This window comes from Prunus avium, chromosome 8 (assembly GCF_965620075.1).
Source record: "Prunus avium chromosome 8, drPruAviu1.hap1.1, whole genome shotgun sequence".
In the NCBI taxonomy this organism is placed as follows: domain Eukaryota; kingdom Viridiplantae; phylum Streptophyta; class Magnoliopsida; order Rosales; family Rosaceae; genus Prunus; species Prunus avium.
Genome location: NC_142291.1, coordinates 28,884,353 through 28,902,538, shown reverse-complemented (window position 1 = coordinate 28,902,538; position 18,186 = coordinate 28,884,353). Strand labels below are relative to the sequence as shown.

General features: G+C 37.1%; 2 protein-coding genes and 1 pseudogene across 3 annotated transcripts; 2 read left to right on the top strand and 1 right to left on the bottom strand.

Moving 5' to 3' along the window:
* Window positions 1–7,328: 7,328 nt before the first annotated feature.
* LOC110756333 (4-hydroxy-3-methylbut-2-enyl diphosphate reductase, chloroplastic-like) lies at window positions 7,329–8,591 on the top strand (annotated as a pseudogene). Its single transcript, XR_015826582.1, has 4 exons — window positions 7,329–7,701; window positions 7,780–7,971; window positions 8,061–8,231; window positions 8,308–8,591. The product of XR_015826582.1 is annotated as a 4-hydroxy-3-methylbut-2-enyl diphosphate reductase, chloroplastic-like (transcript).
* Window positions 8,592–10,332: 1,741 nt separating this feature from the next.
* Window positions 10,333–13,133, top strand: LOC110756332 (4-hydroxy-3-methylbut-2-enyl diphosphate reductase, chloroplastic). Its single transcript, XM_021957748.2, has 10 exons — window positions 10,333–10,723; window positions 10,834–11,030; window positions 11,116–11,295; window positions 11,387–11,518; window positions 11,602–11,676; window positions 11,777–11,882; window positions 11,973–12,067; window positions 12,367–12,552; window positions 12,683–12,769; window positions 12,905–13,133. The coding sequence occupies exons 1-10, from the start codon at window positions 10,462–10,464 to the stop codon at window positions 12,968–12,970; spliced, it is 1,386 nt and encodes a 461-aa protein (XP_021813440.1). The 5' UTR covers window positions 10,333–10,461; the 3' UTR covers window positions 12,971–13,133.
* Window positions 13,134–13,418: 285 nt separating this feature from the next.
* LOC110756315 (cytochrome c biogenesis protein family) lies at window positions 13,419–17,549 on the bottom strand. Its single transcript, XM_088245504.1, has 8 exons — window positions 17,022–17,549; window positions 16,429–16,648; window positions 16,225–16,336; window positions 15,478–15,750; window positions 14,946–15,211; window positions 14,520–14,676; window positions 14,343–14,426; window positions 13,419–14,001 (listed from the first exon to the last, which is right to left on the bottom strand). Exons 1-8 carry the CDS (start codon window positions 17,461–17,463, stop codon window positions 13,846–13,848), a joined length of 1,710 nt encoding a protein of 569 aa, XP_088101630.1. The 5' UTR covers window positions 17,464–17,549; the 3' UTR covers window positions 13,419–13,845.
* Window positions 17,550–18,186: the final 637 nt, after the last annotated feature.

Sequence of the window (18,186 nt, the reverse complement as noted above, 5' to 3'; positions counted from 1 at the left end):
TTTTTTATAAGAAAAACACATATAGCCTAATCCTATATGGACAAGAAGTTTACTTTACTGGATGATTCAGGAGTTCCAAATCAACAAGGAGCTTAATTCAGGCTCTACTTGGACAAGGATTCTTATCTTTGGGTGTCTTAATCAAATTAAAAGACACTTGTTAATGGCACCGATCTGTGAGGCGTCCAGCTGGAGCAAAGCAAGGCCTTCGATTTACTATGTTTTGCTGAATGTAACCAAAAGAATAAAAGAATAAAAGCCTGTGGAGGTGAACCCTCCTCGTGAAAATAAGAAGAAAGTGGTTTTATTCCCTTTTGTTCCAACGCCACCTGCACAAAAATGAGACTCAAGATAAATAAATAAATAAATAAAAAGCAAACAAAAGCCAAAGGTCACAAAAGACCTCAGTTTGCAAGTGGAAAGACCATGTGGGTTGTTGCCTCGAGCTTAGAAAACGTGATCAAGAAAGCTAAAGACTTGCGAAGGTTCAAGCTCATTACCAAATCGTTGACAGCAATAGGCCCAACACGAAATTACAAGATTCGATGGCCCATGACATAATGGTCTCGTACTCACGGGGCTCGTCTCACATCTCAAGTCTCAAGTTGACATTCCAAGATTCGACGGTCTCAAATACAACGGGCTTGGTCATTAAAAAATTCCAATTAGTGAATAATTGGTACAAAGTCTCAAATTCACAAATTATGGATTAATGGGCTTAAATAAAAAGGATCTCATTAATTCCCAAATCGCCAAGTGAGGACCCAAGTGGTACAAAACCACACCAAATTCCAGATGCAAATGTCAATTGTCGAAAATTAGTGGGTTAATCAAAATTGCTCATTATTATTTTTTCTTAGACATTGACAAAAAGGGAAATGGTACAAAACTATCCAATTTTTCAATGAGATTAAATTCAAATATCTCAAACACAAATTCTCAATTAGTGTGCCACACTTACGCATTAATTTCCAATCATTTTGAACTACGCCGGTTTGATCCCATCAAGGGTACGTAGGCAGTCTAGCATCCTAATAGACGCAACTGCAACCAAATTTGAATCACTGGTTACATCAACCAAATTCCCACAAATCAAATATCTATCTCCACACAAATCATGTTGGAACTACGCCAGTTTGATCCCGTCAAGGGTACGTAGGCAGTCTACCATACCAATAGACGCAACCGCAACTAAATTTGAATCCTTGGTTTATTCTAACCAAATTCGCCAAAACACTTTTCCAAGTGCAAATGTCAATTTTATGAAAAATCAATGGGATAATTAAAATTACTCATTATTTTTCTCGGATATTGACAATAAGAAAAATGGTACAAAACCACCAATTAATTTCCAATTTTTCCCATGGGTCATCTACCCATGCAAATTTCAATGAGATTAAATTCAAATCTCTCAAACACAAATTCTCAATTAGTGGACCACACTTACCCATTAATTTCCAATTTTTCTCATGGGTTATTTACCTATGAAAATCTCAAAATCTCCAAACTGTCTCAAAGACACAAATTCTTAATTAGTGGGCCACACTTACCCATTAATTTTCAAATCAATTCCGAGCTACGTTGGTTTGATCCCTTCGAAAAGGTACGTAGGCTATCTAGAGACTCAATCTAGATGCAACTGCCTAAATCTCAAATCCAAATTGAATCCCTGGTTCATTTTTAACCAAATTCACCCCAAACACACATCAAAATCGAATCCCTGGTTTATTAAGCTAAATTCACTCAAACGCTTTTTTCAATCAAATTCATTCAAATTCCTTGTTTTTTTTGTTGTTGTTGGTAATGAGTCATTTATTCATTGCAGTTCTTTGAACTATGAGTGGCTTGATTCTCGCAAGGGATACGTAGGCACCTTGAGGTTTCGACTTAGGGCCAGCCACAAAACTAAACACACACGTTCTGTTTCTTTATGATGAAATCAAAGGGTTTTCCCTTGAAGCAAGGGATTGTAATTAAGAGACTTGCGTCTTGAATGGGTCGAACCTAAAATAATAAAACCTCATTAGTTAATTAGTGGTGGTGAAATTATGTTGGGAGGTTCACATTTTTCTTCAACAATACGATGATAAACTATTCCTAAAAAACTTTAGGAGACCATGATCCGACGGGTTGAGGGAATTTACGATGATAAACTATTCCTAAAGAACTTCAGGAGACCATGATCCGACGACCTCAGCTCTCGACCGTTCGATTCCATCGCCACCGCCATAAAAAACACCGCGATCGCTACGCCAATTTCCATGGGAAGCGCCATTCTATCTCTCTCTCTCTCTGCCTATGTTTTTGTCTCTGTCTCTAGAGAGTTGAGGTCCAAACACGACGTCATTTTGTAAGAGTATGAGCACCAAACACTCTACACTTTGTGTGTCTCTCCCTCTCTCCTCCCTCCCTCGTCTCTCTCTCTCTGATGAGATAGAGCAGAGCAATTGTTTTGATTTGATTTTATTCATTCATTCATTCAGTTGGAGTGGGGATACAACTCCGACTGTGTTCAAACAAAGCAAACGGGTCCACTCCAAGAAACAACTGGATGTTGCCGTACTATGGAATCAAAGAGGAGGGGAAGGAGGGGCATGACGCTTCTTCCTCCTACCCTGTTAAAAGTTGGTGAAAAATATTATAGTATTAAACCCATAAAAGATAGTGCAGCATGTTTCTTGGTCAGTTGTTGACTAATAAGTGTTGTAGGCATGTTCAAAGGATATTGTGAGGCTCGAGGGCAACTTGCCTCCTTGGTTCTCACGCAGCTAGTGGAGATAGCACATGCATCCAGCTCCATTACTTTTAGTGGTTATTAAAAGGGCAGAAGCTGGGCCATTGTTTTGGTAGAAGATGCAAGGTTGATACACGGGTGTGGGAGGAAGAACAGAGAGTGATCTTTGTGGGTGAGAGAGAGATTCTTGGGAAATACTGTGAGTGAGTACAAGGGTAGCTGGGTCTTGGGTTATGTTGATTTAACTCAAATGTATCTTGTACTGGTGTTATTCTCATACTGAAGAAATTATCTCTCCGGGGACGTAGGCAAGAGTTTGCTGAACCTCGTCAAATCTCTTGTGCACTATTTTATTCCTTATTTATATTATTTGTTCAACTGTGGTTTGTGTTGTGGAGTGTGTATTTCTGAATTTCAGTTTATCGAAGGTGACAAAGCACAACATACCCTTCCTTTGGGACTCACACAGGAATAAAGGGCTAGGGTTTTATGCAAAGGATTATACAAACATTTATAGTAAACTACGTGCAGGAGATTCAAACTTGGGTACTGAATGGAGAGCACATCCACTATAGTTAATTTGGAGGAAATGGAGCCGAAAAAATTGATTAATTATCTGGCAAAATCGAGAGCATGACATATATATATATATATATATATATAACACTGGCAATTATCTACTTTAGTCATGACTCATGAGGTTCTCAATTTCTGAAATTGTTAAGTTTATGTATCTTCTTCTTTCTTTAGTTCTTTAAGGAACCTATTAGCTACACTACTGAATCTATCTCTTAAGCCGGTCATTAAGGACTACGTAATCATATACTAAATAGAAACATGAAATAAATAGAAAATTTAATTCATTAAAACAACTCATTACAGAAAATTAATAAAACCACAATTTTTCATCGTGATCATTAATCAACAACAGGCATCTCAAAGCGACAAACAGGGCAATTAGGTTTATCCCCATCTAGCCATACTCCTATGCATGTTTCATGAAACACGTGTGAGCAAGGCATGCAAGTAACATCTTCTGATCCAACAACAAACTCTTCCATACAAATAGGGCAAAGCTCACTTTCTCCCACTACACATCTTCTTTTTCTTTCTCGACCCTCCCCCTCATCACCATCACACTCTTTTCCATTATCATCAGCCACCACCTTAACCGTCTTCATCATCTTCCTGATCAAAAACTCCTTTGTGCACCTCTCACATCGCCACAAGATACGGTCTCTTCTCATAATAACCTTCAAGCCAAGCATTGTATTGGAACCCTTTTTTGAACCTGAATTGCCAATTATGTTGCTCACGGCGTCTATAATCTCTTCCACTATTGCATCTTGCGAACCCTCTTCTATTCTAAATGCAGAACGAAGCGTGTGATAAAGAACAAATTTGACGTTGCTGTGCATAGTTTCTACACAACTCACGTTAAGTTTGCGTGTTGCTTCTTTCACAGATTCTACATCTTCACATTGGTATACAGGAGTACTTTTGGTATTTCCGCCTTTCGAGACATCGATCACGTAGTATTTGTTGCGCACGAATAATGCGAAGTCGATATGGATTAATAACCTTTGTGATGAAAACGAAGATTTATCATCATGATCACAATGATCAGGCTGGTAGTCTAGCTCAAGGGGCTGGACGCCATATTTGAAGTCCTCATTGATGTAGTGATATGCATGCATTGTGATGTCAAAACTCAAAAGAGAGAAGTTTTAAGTCCAAGATAGATCCGATAGTAGTGACATTAAACTAGTATTTATAGAGGGTTTTAAATCCGTGTGGAGTAGGGAAAAGTCGGAAATCAACTTCTTCTCCTTGTTTTAGTCAAAAGAGTCTAATTTCTTGCAAGTCAAGTTTCGAAAATATTTTTCTCCTTTTTTCCTTGGGATTTCTTTTCTGCTTTTCACTTTGTTTTTCGTTACAAAAGAAGGCAGATAGAAGAGAGGATTCTAACTCTATTCACGATTACAAGAAATCAGCCAATGATTCACACACAAAATTAATATACGAATATATAATTATAAGCAGCAAAAACAGCCCTCTCCTTCCTCCACGTCAGCATATAACAAATTTTAATATTTTAAGGTTGTTTATTTATTTATTTAAGAAATAATTAATTATAGTCTTCCTATGTTACTCTTGTAATCATTACACGGGTTTTTTTAGGCATCCACTTATCCTAACTTTCAAGCTTATGATGAAATTGATGTTAACTGATCTCATTTAAAATTCATAAATAGTTTGCATTTATTTATTCGCAAATCCTGCTTCTCTCTCTCTCTCTCTCTCTCTCTCCTTCGTTTTGAGGGACCTATAACTTGTGATTTTGATCTATGAAATATTGCTGGGTTTGGTGTTGGGTTTGCTTATATTTGTCGGTTTGATATGGTGATGTTTTAGGTTAGAATCGAGGTGGTGATTCTTTCCAAGGCCAAGCCATTAGTTTTAGGTGTAGTCTCTGTTAAAGGAAAAGCAATTACACGATCTGATTGAGAGTGATTGTAGCTTTTGAAATTGTCAACTTTTGGGATGGAGTAATTATAGGATGTAAATGTAATTAGCTTTATTTTAGGATTTGTTTACTTAGAATAGCACATAGGTTCTGTATAAAATCTTACCTTGTGTACCAATATTTATATCAATACAATATACAAATTCTCAATTCAAGTTGGTATCAGAGCATCGACGAGATGAGAATACCATGAAATTCTCAGATCCATATGCCATGCACCACTCAGATCATACTGGACTTATCCTAGCTCCCATAACAATCATGTTCCCATCAAGTGGTTTGGAAGCTAGGATAAGTCCAGTATGATCTGAGTGTTGTATGGCATATGGATTTGAGAATTCCATGGTATTCTCATTTGGTTTCGTGTTTTTGGTTGGTTATGTCATGGTGTTTGTGAGAGATATGTGGTGGTTTCGTGTCTTTGGTATATTTCTAACTAATAATTAGGTACAATGATGTGGTGTTTTTAGTTAGATGGTATTATTTATATTCGATTAGGCACTATGATTGAGGTATATTATATACTTATTTATATTCGTTTTTGTAATTGAGATCTTCGCTTTCCATTAGCTGCATTCGATTAATTAGGTACTTGGATTAAAGTATATTTATATTTATTTAGCCACCTTCCATTAGGTACTGTGGTTATCTCGATTGCTTTCTGTTTTGGTGTATTCTCCTTTATAGATGAAATTATCTTGCATCATTAGAAGAAGTCGCACATAATCAACCCAAAATATGTGCCTAAACAAAAATGTGGAACATACCTAAAAAATAAAGTTTTTAAACAAATGAGTATTTTAGCAGATATAGATTGGGAGAAATTATAGAATAGTACTATACTACCACCTCAGCTTATGATACTTCTATTAAAAATATGTCATGTGTCATGGTTTTATAAAACATTTGAACTTTTTTTACAGCTGGATTTAAAATAATGTATACCATTTAGAATAAACTTAAAAAGAAAAAAAAACTAAAAGAAAAGAAAAGAACATAGAAGACGACAGAATCCACCTCCCACCCCAACCCAATCTTCCTACAACGCCACTGCACTGCCTCCCCTATCTTCTTCTTCTTCCTCCTCCTCCTCCTCCTCTCTCTCTCTCTCTCTCTCTCTCTCTCTCTCTCTCTCTAAAACTGCAAGATCTCTTGAACCCGCCAACTTTCTTCACATCTGATGGCAATTTGAAAATTAGAAGTTAACAAATTAGTGAGAAAAAGGAAAAAAAAAAAAGAAGCTAGTCTTGGGGTAGCCACTGAAAGGGTAAGAGGATTGAACAATGATTAAGCGGTTGAAGTGCGTGAGAAGGACCACATAGAGAGAGAGAGAGAGAGAGAGAGAGAGAGAGAGAGAGAGAGAGAGAGAGAGAGAGTGGGCATCGGCCAGGAAGGCAGCACGAGGTGGACGACGGGTGGGCGTGGGTGGTGGCTCTTTTTTTTAATTTTTATTTATAAATTTTCTTAGTTTTATTCAAAAGATAATAATTAGATTCCAAATCCAGCTGTAAAAAAAATTAAAATTATTATTCTTAAATGACATAATGGAAGTATCATAAGTTGAGGTGGTAGTACGGTACTATTTTATAATTTCTCGTGAATTGGGCCAGTTTGATCTCTCTCGCCGTACATTAAAATAATTTAGAATAACACTTTATAAGAAAAACATAAGAGTATTTTGGGCAAAAAAAAAAGGGAGAAAATATTTTAAAACCAAAATAGACCTTATTCAACTTGGAAAGGAAAAAAACAAAGAAGTGTGCCGGTAAAAGTTCCATAGCCAACAAAACCCACCTAAAAGTTTGGTAAGCAATTTTGGCCTATCGGAAGTTTGATAGGGTTAAAGCGCTGAACTCTCTCCTAAACGAGAAAGACTTTCATAAAACAAGGTGCCAACCTTTCTAGAAATTTGATTCTCTACATTTTAGGCCAAACTTCCCAGAAAATACTAAACAAATAAAAGGACAACTTACTATTTATGGATAAAAATAAGAGTAATGTTATTTAGACACACAACCTTGACCACTTTAGTTGACCACCTTATGTGCAATTTATGTGTCATGCCAAGTCAATTAATGAATGTCGTCATGTCAATTAAAAACCACAGCTAATTCCGCACCAGTACCTCTTCACGCGCTCAGCCATAACATACGCGCCTCTCCCACTCTCTTGCTCTGCACTAGCAATCATTCTCCACCTCTGCCACCGCAAACCTGACCCGATCTCTTCTTCTCCAATAGCATTGCCGGAAACGCCTCTCTACATCACCGGAAACTTCTGTCCATCCCATGCTTCGACGACTCCTCCTCTATGGCGGCCATCGAGCCCAAATTCGACGCCAAGGTGTTTCGCAAGAACCTCACTCGAAGCAAGAACTACAATCACAGAGGCTTCGGCCACAAAGAAGTGACCCTCAAGCTCATGAACCGCGATTATACTGGTAAGCTCCTTAGAATTGGGAACTAATCACTTAATTAATGGATTAATTTAATTAATTTTTATTTTTTGATTTTTTCAGGTGATATTTTAAAGACATTGAAAGCGAACGAGTTGGAATACACATGGGGAAATGTGACGGTGAAACTCGCAGAGGCGCACGGGTTCTGTTGTCGAGAAAGCCGTCTAGATTGCTTACGAGGCAAGAAAGCAGTTTCCTAATGAAAAGATTTGGATCACCAACGAGATCATCCATAATCCAACGGTCAATAAGGTCCTCTTTATTATTATTATTATTATTTCATTTATTAGGTAATTGATTAGTTATTTAGTTAATTAAATTATTAATTTGAATATGGGCAGCGATTGGAGGAAAGGTAGAGAGAATTCCGAGAGAGGAAGGGCGGCTGAGGCAATTTGAGATGGTGCGCAAGGGCGATGTGGTCATTTTGCCTGCTTTTGGAGCAGGAGTGGATGACCTTGACTAACAAAGATGTTCAAATTGTTGACACTACTTGCCCCTGGGTTACCAAGGTTGGTTATTTATTTATTTATTATATTTCATTCCATTTTTGAAGAAAAATTAAAATATGTGTCTGTTTGTGTGAAGGTCTGAAACACTGTGGAGAAGCACAAGAAAGGACACTACACTTCAATCATTCATGGTGTATATGGTCATGAGGAAACTGTAGCCATTGCTTCTTTTGCTAGGAAGCACGTTGTGGTGCAAAATGTGGACGATGTATACAAGTGTTTTGCATTTGTGTTCGAATCCTCCTCCTCGTCCCGATATCGATTGTATAAAGAAAATAATAGAATACTATTTGGAAGTAACTCAACTCAACCCACCATTAAAGGAGAATTCGACAACATATGACAGACTTGTCATTTGCATTGTCCAAATCTTTTGTAAACTTAATACAATTTTATGAGTCTTATACGGTTACAAACTTTCTTGAAGTATCATATAATTAATTGAAAAAACAATTAAAATTGCTTGCTAATTCAAATTTTGTAAAGAAAACAAAATTCCGAGGAACAATTTAAAATTATATATTTTTAAATAAATCTTGGTATATATAGTTAATAAATTAGAAGTGCATCCATGACCATGAGTGTATTTTTTATATATATTATAATCATAACATTTATTTTTATTCAAAATTATATTAGGATCATGAAACAATATTACGTTCTATTTTGATATGTGATTAATGATATAATCATGCTATACCTATATCTGACCAACTAACCTAACCCATATCTGCTGCTTTATTACTCTTTGATTACCAGTATAGTTAAGGAAGTTTTCTATGTTAATAATGTTTTTATTTAAAAAAAAGTGCGCGCATCCTTGGTTGGACCTACTCACAATACAAGTCAACAATCAAAACAATATGTAGTCATTTTCAAAGGGGCATCCATGATGTCATTTAAAATGTGAAAAACGAACAAAAAAACAAAGTATAGTTTGTTGGATTGACCGAAACGAAAATAGGAATAATTAATCAAATTGCTAAATAATTTAAGATACCTTTTACATCCTTAGAAGAAAACCCAAAAGTAAACCCTTACGATCATTAGATTATATTTCTCTCTTATCTTTCTTAAATAAGGACATCGTTACACCGTGCAAAGCCATACATTTTTTGAGACTGAAAGGTGTGATTTGTCTCTCTTCCTTTTACAAGAGCGACAAGATGCAATGTACAAGATGGTTAAGGAAAATAGAAATTTCTGCCTCAAGGTCCTTTTACTATTGGTGCCTCTACTCCAGATGAGGTAGTTTCCATATACCTAAATTGTTTATCGTCTTAATTAGCTTCATCTTTCATATTTTCCATTTGGGTTTTGGCCAGGTCATTGAAGACATTCTTATTAGGGTGTTCGACATCAAGCGTCATCAAGAATGCCTGAAACTAGCATCGAAGATGAATTGAAGCCAGAATTTCAAATGAATGCAATATATAAAATGTAAAATATTAATGTTGTTAAATATTATGAATAATAGATTATTTCCAGGTTTTTGAACTATCGATATTTCTGAAATCAACGATATTTAAGATCTTGGTTATATCCATTGACATGTGTTGAGTTAACGACATGGATGATATTTTCCACTACAATTACCTCTAAAAAAGCGACCCGAGCTCATGATACACCACGTGGTCTACCTCAATACACCTACAATTACTCCAAAAAAATTACTTAATTCCTCTGAAAATTGTAATTGTGCAACTTTTACATGACCTTTTTGAAAATTGTAATTGTCTTCCTTTTTAAAAATAATAAATTATATCGTTTCTTCCATAAAAGACCTAACCAAATACTTCTACATCTTTCCTTTTTGTCTAGGAGCGAACGAATTGTTAGATAAATTTCCAAATCCACAAATTTTTTTCTGTCCCATTTCGTTTAAATGGTAAGAGCCATTAATTGATAGTGCATTCCAAAAGCAAGGTTCCTATCACCTGGCCTTTTCAGTAATTTGACATGTACGCGAATGCCGTTCAGAATCGAAACGACGACCCTTAAATCCGATCCTCTCCATAAAACGACAAGCTTCCAAAATAGAAAAAAACACATAATAAACAAATAATTATATAAAAACACGAAATATTCATGGAGCACAAGCACATTGTTGGTCTGTAGATAAAACGAACACCACGAGTGCCAATCCCACCAGTCTCTCTCTCTCTCCACGCGCCTTTCCTTCTCTCTCTCTCTCTCTCTCTCTCTCTCTCTCTCTCTCTCTCTCTGTGCTATGGCGATCACTCTCCACCTCTGCCGCCTTCCATATCGCACCGATCTCTTCTTCTCCGAAAGCCTCGCCGGAAAGGTCTCTCCGAGTCGCCGGAAACTCATCTCCGTCCGATGCTCCGGTGACTCCTCCTCTTCGGCTGCGGTCGAGTCCGATTTCGACGCAAAGGTCTTCCGGAAGAACCTCACTCGAAGCAAGAACTACAATCGCAGAGGCTTCGGCCACAAAGAAGCGACCCTCGAGCTCATGAATCGCGAGTACACCAGTAAGCTATAGTTAGCTTTTAGCTATATCTCCTCAGAACCTGTAATTAATTAATTAATTACGTTTTTTTTTGTCTGAATTAATTGAGTTTTTGAATTTTTTATTTTTCAGGTGATATTATAAAGACGTTGAAGGAGAACGAGTTCGAGTACACGTGGGGAAATGTGACGGTGAAGCTCGCCGAGGCGTACGGCTTCTGTTGGGGCGTTGAGAGAGCCGTCCAGATTGCTTACGAGGCCAGAAAGCAGTTTCCTGATGAAAAGATTTGGATTACAAACGAGATCATCCACAATCCAACGGTCAATAAGGTCCTCTTTTTATTTTTATTTTTTTCATATTCAGTTTGTTTACAGTAGCTAATTTAGTTAATTAAGTTAAGATGAATCTGGGCAGCGATTGGAAGAGATGAAGGTGGAGAACATCCCAATAGAGGAAGGGCAGAAGCAATTTGAGGTGGTGAACAAGGGTGATGTGGTCATTTTGCCTGCTTTTGGAGCTGGAGTGGATGAGATGCTCAACTTGAGTAACAGAGATGTTCAAATTGTTGACACTACTTGCCCATGGGTTTCCAAGGTTTGGCGTTTTATTTTATTTGAAGTTTTCCCAGAAATTGAAAAAAATAAAAATTGGGTCTAATACGTAGTGTGGGTCTTATGGTGTGAAGGTTTGGAATACTGTGGAGAAGCACAAGAAAGGAGACTACACATCAATAATTCATGGTAAATATGCTCATGAGGAAACTGTAGCCACTGCTTCTTTTGCTGGGAAGTACATTATAGTGAAAAACATGGATGAGGTATACAAGTTTTGTACTTTGTCATTTGTTGGCATTCTTCAAGTTTTCAGCTAGTGATGCTATTGGTTTCAATATTATTTCAGGCAACATATGTGTGTGACTATATTCTTGGTGGTGAACTTAATGGGTCTAGCTCAACTAGAGAGGCGTTTCTAGAGGTGAATTTTTCTTTTTGTTGCTTGTATGAATTCAAATGGCTCTGTTCATATTTTGTACATCATGCAGTGTTAAAGTGTTTTTGATTTGCTTTGAATGCAGAAATTTAAAAAGGCAATTTCCCCGGGGTTTGATCCGGACAGAGACCTAGTAAAAGTTGGCATTGCGAATCAGACTACGATGCTTAAGGGGGAGACAGAAGATATTGGTTAGTTTTTTCTGTTATGCTATGTTGGTCTATCGTTTGGCAAATAGATTAGTAGGTGTAGATTATTGACTGCATCGATCAATCTAACAGGAAAATTAGTTGAGAAGACCATGATGCGTAAGCACGGAGTGGAAAATATCAATGACCACTTTGTCAGCTTCAACACAATATGTGATGCGACTCAAGTAAGTTGTTTCCTCAGTTCATGGTTTTTCTTGCTAGACATCTAGAAAGTTGGTATGTTGTAGAGCATTGTGTACCATATCTTGCCTTTCATCCTCTTGTAAGATTGTGCTTATAAAAATAACCAAAAAAGAAAAAGAAATGCTTATTCTAATACTCCATAGCAGCAGCCATGTGCACACCCTTGTGAAGCTAGTTCGCCAATGAGCATGTTATTACACTTGCTGACCGGTATAGTCATGTATACATTTTTTTGAATATTTAGTGAGACTTAAAGGTGATCTGTCTGTTCCTTTAACAGGAGCGACAAGATGCAATGTACAAGCTTGTTGAGGAAAAGCTAGATCTTTTGTTAGTCATTGGTGGGTGGAACTCGAGTAACACCTCTCACCTACAAGAGATTGCAGAAGAGCGTGGAATTCCCTCATATTGGGTTGACAGCGAGAAGAGAATAGGCCCTGGAAACAGAATAGCTTATAAACTCAATGTGAGTCTGTAAAGACAGAATTCCAATTTAGATTGTTGTGCTTTACAAGATTATTTTACATTCAGTTATTGTTTTTATTTCGGTATGGCTTTTATACCTACCATAACTGTCTATCATGTATTTTTTATAGCACGGCGAGTTGGTTGAGAAAGAGAACTGGCTTCCTCGAGGTCCTATCACTATTGGTGTGACATCTGGTGCCTCTACTCCAGATAAGGTAATTCTCATCTCTGTGAATGTTATTTGAACCATTGAACAGCTTTTGTTGCAAGCTATGTGCATTCATATTATCTGCCTAAGTTTTCACGTCTTAGCTTGATAGTTGATCAAATTCCATTTGGGTTTTTCCCAGGTCGTTGAAGACACTCTTATCAGGGTTTTCGACCTCAAGCGTGAAGAAGCCCTTCAACTAGTGTAATCTAAGTTTGGCATCATCACTACACAGTAGCCCGGTTCATCACAGCTTTATAATTGTATAATCAAGATGAAAGTCCTTACTGTATCTTTATGTTGTAAGGCTCCAGGACCCTAGAAATGTAATTGCTGTATCTTATATGATATAGAGGTCAATGTTTTATTTCTGGAACGTCTTCCTGATATGCAGAGCAACTATTTGTCATTGCTGAGAAGATCGTGTGGAACATATTAAGTCCCTACCAATAATATGTTCAAGAAAAGGAAAAAAAAGTGAACTAACTAATCTCCTCTTCGAAATTAGGCTAATTTGCAACTAAAAAGCGAATTCTGTGAAAGGAAATTGTACAATCATCTTGACAAACAAAAGCAATATATTTGCAACACTTGGTTTCACTAACGAAAGGATGAAAGAGCTGAAAAACAAAATGAAAGGATGAAAGCCAAGTCTGTGTAAAGAATGGTACCCTTTTCAAATCCAATAAATGCTGAACTGTTACAATATGTATACTAAGTTCAATACTTGTAGGAGAAGCAACTATACAAATATAGATACGTACAATTTTAAAGCTTGGACTTTGCCTGGAAACCACAATACGAATCATGTATAGTGCTGGTATGTATACATTCAAAAGTAAATTCAACTGGTCACTCTATGTGTTGAATTGTGCCTCGAAAAATAATTTTTGGACGAAGAAAGTATATGAACTGCTCCACCGATCTGTCAAATTGTGCTACATAAATGAGTAATGAATTCTCTCGCTTTTCGTTTGAACTGGAAAATCATTTTAGATGGGAGCAATATCTGGCTTTTTACTAAAGTAGCCAGAAGAGCAGCATCTAATCCTGCTCTTCCATTCCATCGAGATGCCCCAGAAACTAGCCAACAATGCTATCTGATTGCCTGGAAAGAGACGAGTTAACTAATTCTGGAACCCGATCAAGTAAGCAGTTCATCTCCTCTGGAAATTCACCCTTTGCTCGGTTAGTTTTTCCTCCTACGATCACTGCTGTTCCATCTTGTATGGCCCATATCTTTTGTTTGAGCAGAGGAGAAAACAAAGAACATAGCATATAAGAATAATCTGGGGGAACACTTCCAATAATGGTAACAATAAGCAATATCAACGTAACATATAGGCACCCAAACCAACTATGATAGGTCTTCATTAATCATAGTAGGTATCGACCACAATGTAAAGTCCATAAGATTCTATAAGATCCTACAATAAAAAATTTCCACTATAATAGAGATAGTGCACACTTGATGACACCAAATTACATGTAACCTGCTTGATGAAGACAAATATAAAGCATTTGAATCGTCATGAAAAGAGGGCTACATGTTTTCTGGTTTATAAACACACAACACTGACCTGTGAATGAGACAGAAAACTGATGCAAGTAGTGAGCATTAGAGCACCAAATCCAGCATATACCACCGGCACTCCCGGGTCAGTCTGATAAGAACAAGGTTTAGTTTCAACGCTGAATGGATGCAGGTGAAGAAATTTGCATATTCCTTTTCGTATTTAAAAATGTCTAATTGTCACCTTTAAGTCAAGACCGCTACTCCCAATTGCATCTACAATAACAACTTTGGTGCCATCAATTTCAATTGGAAGCTTGGAACTTGGTCGTCGAATTCCAGCAAATTTCCCTTCTAGATCATACAGGACAATTGATTGTAGATCACGGGCAAGCATTGATCTGAAATTACAGAAAAGAGTGTAGATAAGCAACAGCCAGAAACAATAATCTGCCGGAATGAAGGGGCACTATTCCTTCTCCCCTCACTCCCCCTCCTTTCTATAAGAATGAAGGGGCAGGGGAAATAAATCAATCTGTAAAAAGAGTTTTAAAGGCTCTCCATCCCAATTCAGCCTTGGGTAATTTTTCAAAACACCAATAAGAAAACAATTCGGAGTTAAGCTATCTACTTTGGTACAAGAAAATATAGCTGTAAGACAATCACATACATTCCCTTAACATCAGGAGAATTAACATCTCCAACGGGTAAGAAGGTTCCATAAAGCTTCTTGTCTCCATTGATCTTAAGAGGTGCCACCGCCAAATTAAAAGGTCCTTCATTATCCTTAAGTACTTGTAGCGCTGAAATACTCCAATCTGTCTGGTATATGGTGATCCCTCCATACCTTAAAGGGTTATTTACACTGATTGTTTTCCTTAGCACCTCCTTACCCTCAAGGTCCAGTAGTGAAAGATCAGTGTAAAATTGTGATACCTGTGACATAAACAAGGGCGTGAGAAGATAAACCACCTAAGCATTTAGCAGTACCGAGAAAGCACAGCTGGGAGGTGATTATGTCATTATAAAGATCATCATAAGAACATGCCAGAGTTAAGATGGCACAAAGGAAATAAAATGGAGCACATCTTCAGGAAGCCTCTTGATCAATTTCCAAAACAGAAAATACATTTGTAGCCAAAGGTTTCCACTCTTTATATATATTTCCACTAACAAACATAGACGTAAACATAAACATTCACCTCGCCACTGTCGTAGTAGGTCATGTAGAATCTGTTGACATGAACCTCTGTATTGAAAGCCTCAGTTGGCTTAGAGAGAAACCCGATTGGGCCCATCACATCTCCTATAACAAAATTTAAACCCTGTGGAACTGTGACTGTTCCTTTGAAGCTCCCAGTTGCGCTAAGAGTTCCACCTACCATTATTAGCAGCATTGCTAAATGTACTCCAATAGGGGCAAACCGACCAGCCAACCCCCTGAAAGCATATAAAGAAGGCCCCTTCAAGAATACCTGAAAGGATGAAGCCATCCATAATGAACAGGTAGCAATAAATAATAAATATAAGGAACTAAAATTCAGAAGGGAGTATTAACATATGCAAGCTGATATCTAATGCCAATTTAGATTAAACTATTATCAGTAAATGAGAAACACAAAACACATAGGGATACACTTATAATCCATTTTGCTTAGAATAGACAGAAAAGAGTCAATTTGTCCAGCTACCAGTAAAGTTAAAAAGAACATCTTCAAGACATGTTACTTCATTCATACAGGACTGTATTGCCTGTAACCTTGTCTGTCACATTGTTTTCAGATTATAATATTTCCTAGTTTGTGTAACCTAATCGTAGAAACTAGAAAGTTAAAGATGTTAAAAATTCATAAGAATAAAAAGAAAAATAAAAGGAACTTAAAAAAAGAGAAAGAAAGAAAGAGAAAAGAAAAAGGAAGAAATAGATGAAGAATATGAAAGTATATAACCTCATATCCAGCTCCCATAAGAACAACACCCAAATCTTGAATTGATGCTCTGGGCAAAGACTCTGAAAATTCCTGCTTATTGATGGCCTCAGAAGATTGCAAAAAGTTCCATCTGTTTTTACCAATTAAATCATTGGTTAATAGGGTGGTGCCCAACTCATTTTCATTTAGGGGTTATGAAGTAAACTAAAAAAGAAATCAAACCTTCTTGCGACCTTGACAAGGGGTATTTGTGTAGTGTAAGTGCAGGCCATTAGTGATGCACCGAGGAGAGCCAATAGTGCAAGGAAAATGGGGGATGTGAACATGTGGTCAAATCCAAGGGTGAGAACCCATCTCCAAGTGAAAATTCCCAACACCGGATTACTTTCAGGGTACTTATCGAAATAGAAATCCGGGGCCTCGCCTTGGTCAATGAAAGTTCCTGCATTGCATTGCCAGAACGCCTACTTACAATTTTGTCCGAAGATAAAAAAAATCTATCTTTATAATAACTCATCAACAAGACATAATGTCATGAAAACATGATAAATTATTTTCTGGAACATGAGTATCATTAGGTGCATTAAGAAAAAAAGCATTGCTTAAAGCTATATTTGTTAAGAAAATATAAAGTAATGAGCCTAGGAAACAAGCTACCTTGAAGAAACTCTCAACTGTCATTTACTTAAACAAATTAAAAGCAACTACTAACAAGCATTAAGCATCAGCAAGTAATCCAGATTAACAAAACAATAACAAAAAATAATTAAATGCTTATGTAAATAAAGATAGCAAACCCAAAACTCAAAACATACCCAGAGCCATAAGACCAGCAATGGCGAACATTTCTCCAATAGCCAAAGGCAGATAAGACAAAACTGACAAAACCCTTCTGGGCAGCCTCTTCACCAAACCCATTACTCCACTCCCATTTCCTAATTTCGCCGGAGCTTCCTCGCTTCCGCCGGCGCCGCCACTCTCCTCCGCCAACGGCGGCGGCCCTCCTTCAGAGAGTATAATCTGCTTGGCAATTTTGTTGCTTTTGGTGTTGTTCTTCTTGTTATCTTGAGGGGTCTTCAGCTTACAAGCGGTGGTGAGTGAGAAAGGTGTCTTCTTGAATGAACGTCTGTGAATTGGACAATTGTGGGGAGAAAATGTGGGTTTGAAGGTGCAGGGGAGGAGAGGGGCTTTGAGGAAATAGGTTTTGGGTAGACATGATTTGGGGGTTGTGGTGGGGTTTAGATTTAGAGCCTCCATTGTTGGAGACTTGTGAGAGCTGGAGTGTTATCAGCTCCAAAGCAACTGTGTCAGTTGAGGGACTGTGAGGTGTAACGACCCGTAGTTTTGTTAGTTTATCCGGAAAGGAGATATTTTTATTATTTTATTGTAACATTATTCCAAATCCCCTATACTCAATTTTTTTTGGTCATAATCCCCTATACTCAATTGATTTATTTAATAACGATTTTTTTTTTTTTAAAGAAAAAGAAAACTGTGCCTACTTTGCCAAAAATGAAAAATAAAATAGGAGCATGGAGCACTTCTTATGCGTACTACTACGTACATTATTGCATTCAAAACACAAATTATATTATTATAATAAAGATTTTTGGGTATGAGGGTCACACTATTACATAAGTACTATGATATAGGTGGACGTCTCGGTTGTATATCATGAACCTAATGTAGAGTATTAATTTATACATACACGTGCTAGTTATAACATAACTAAATTGGAAACACCATGTGGATGCGCGATTATCACATTGAAATATTCAAAATTCAATGGTGAATATGGATCAACTGTGTCTTTACGTAATTCCATTTAACACCATTAGAAAAACACATCTTTACGTAATTTCATTTAACAACTAAGCAAAGACATGTATCCAAGTCATCTTGGAGATAAGGCTCCAACAAAAGAGGAATATCCTCCTTCCATACAATAAGATCTCATACAGCTCACTACACAACCGAATA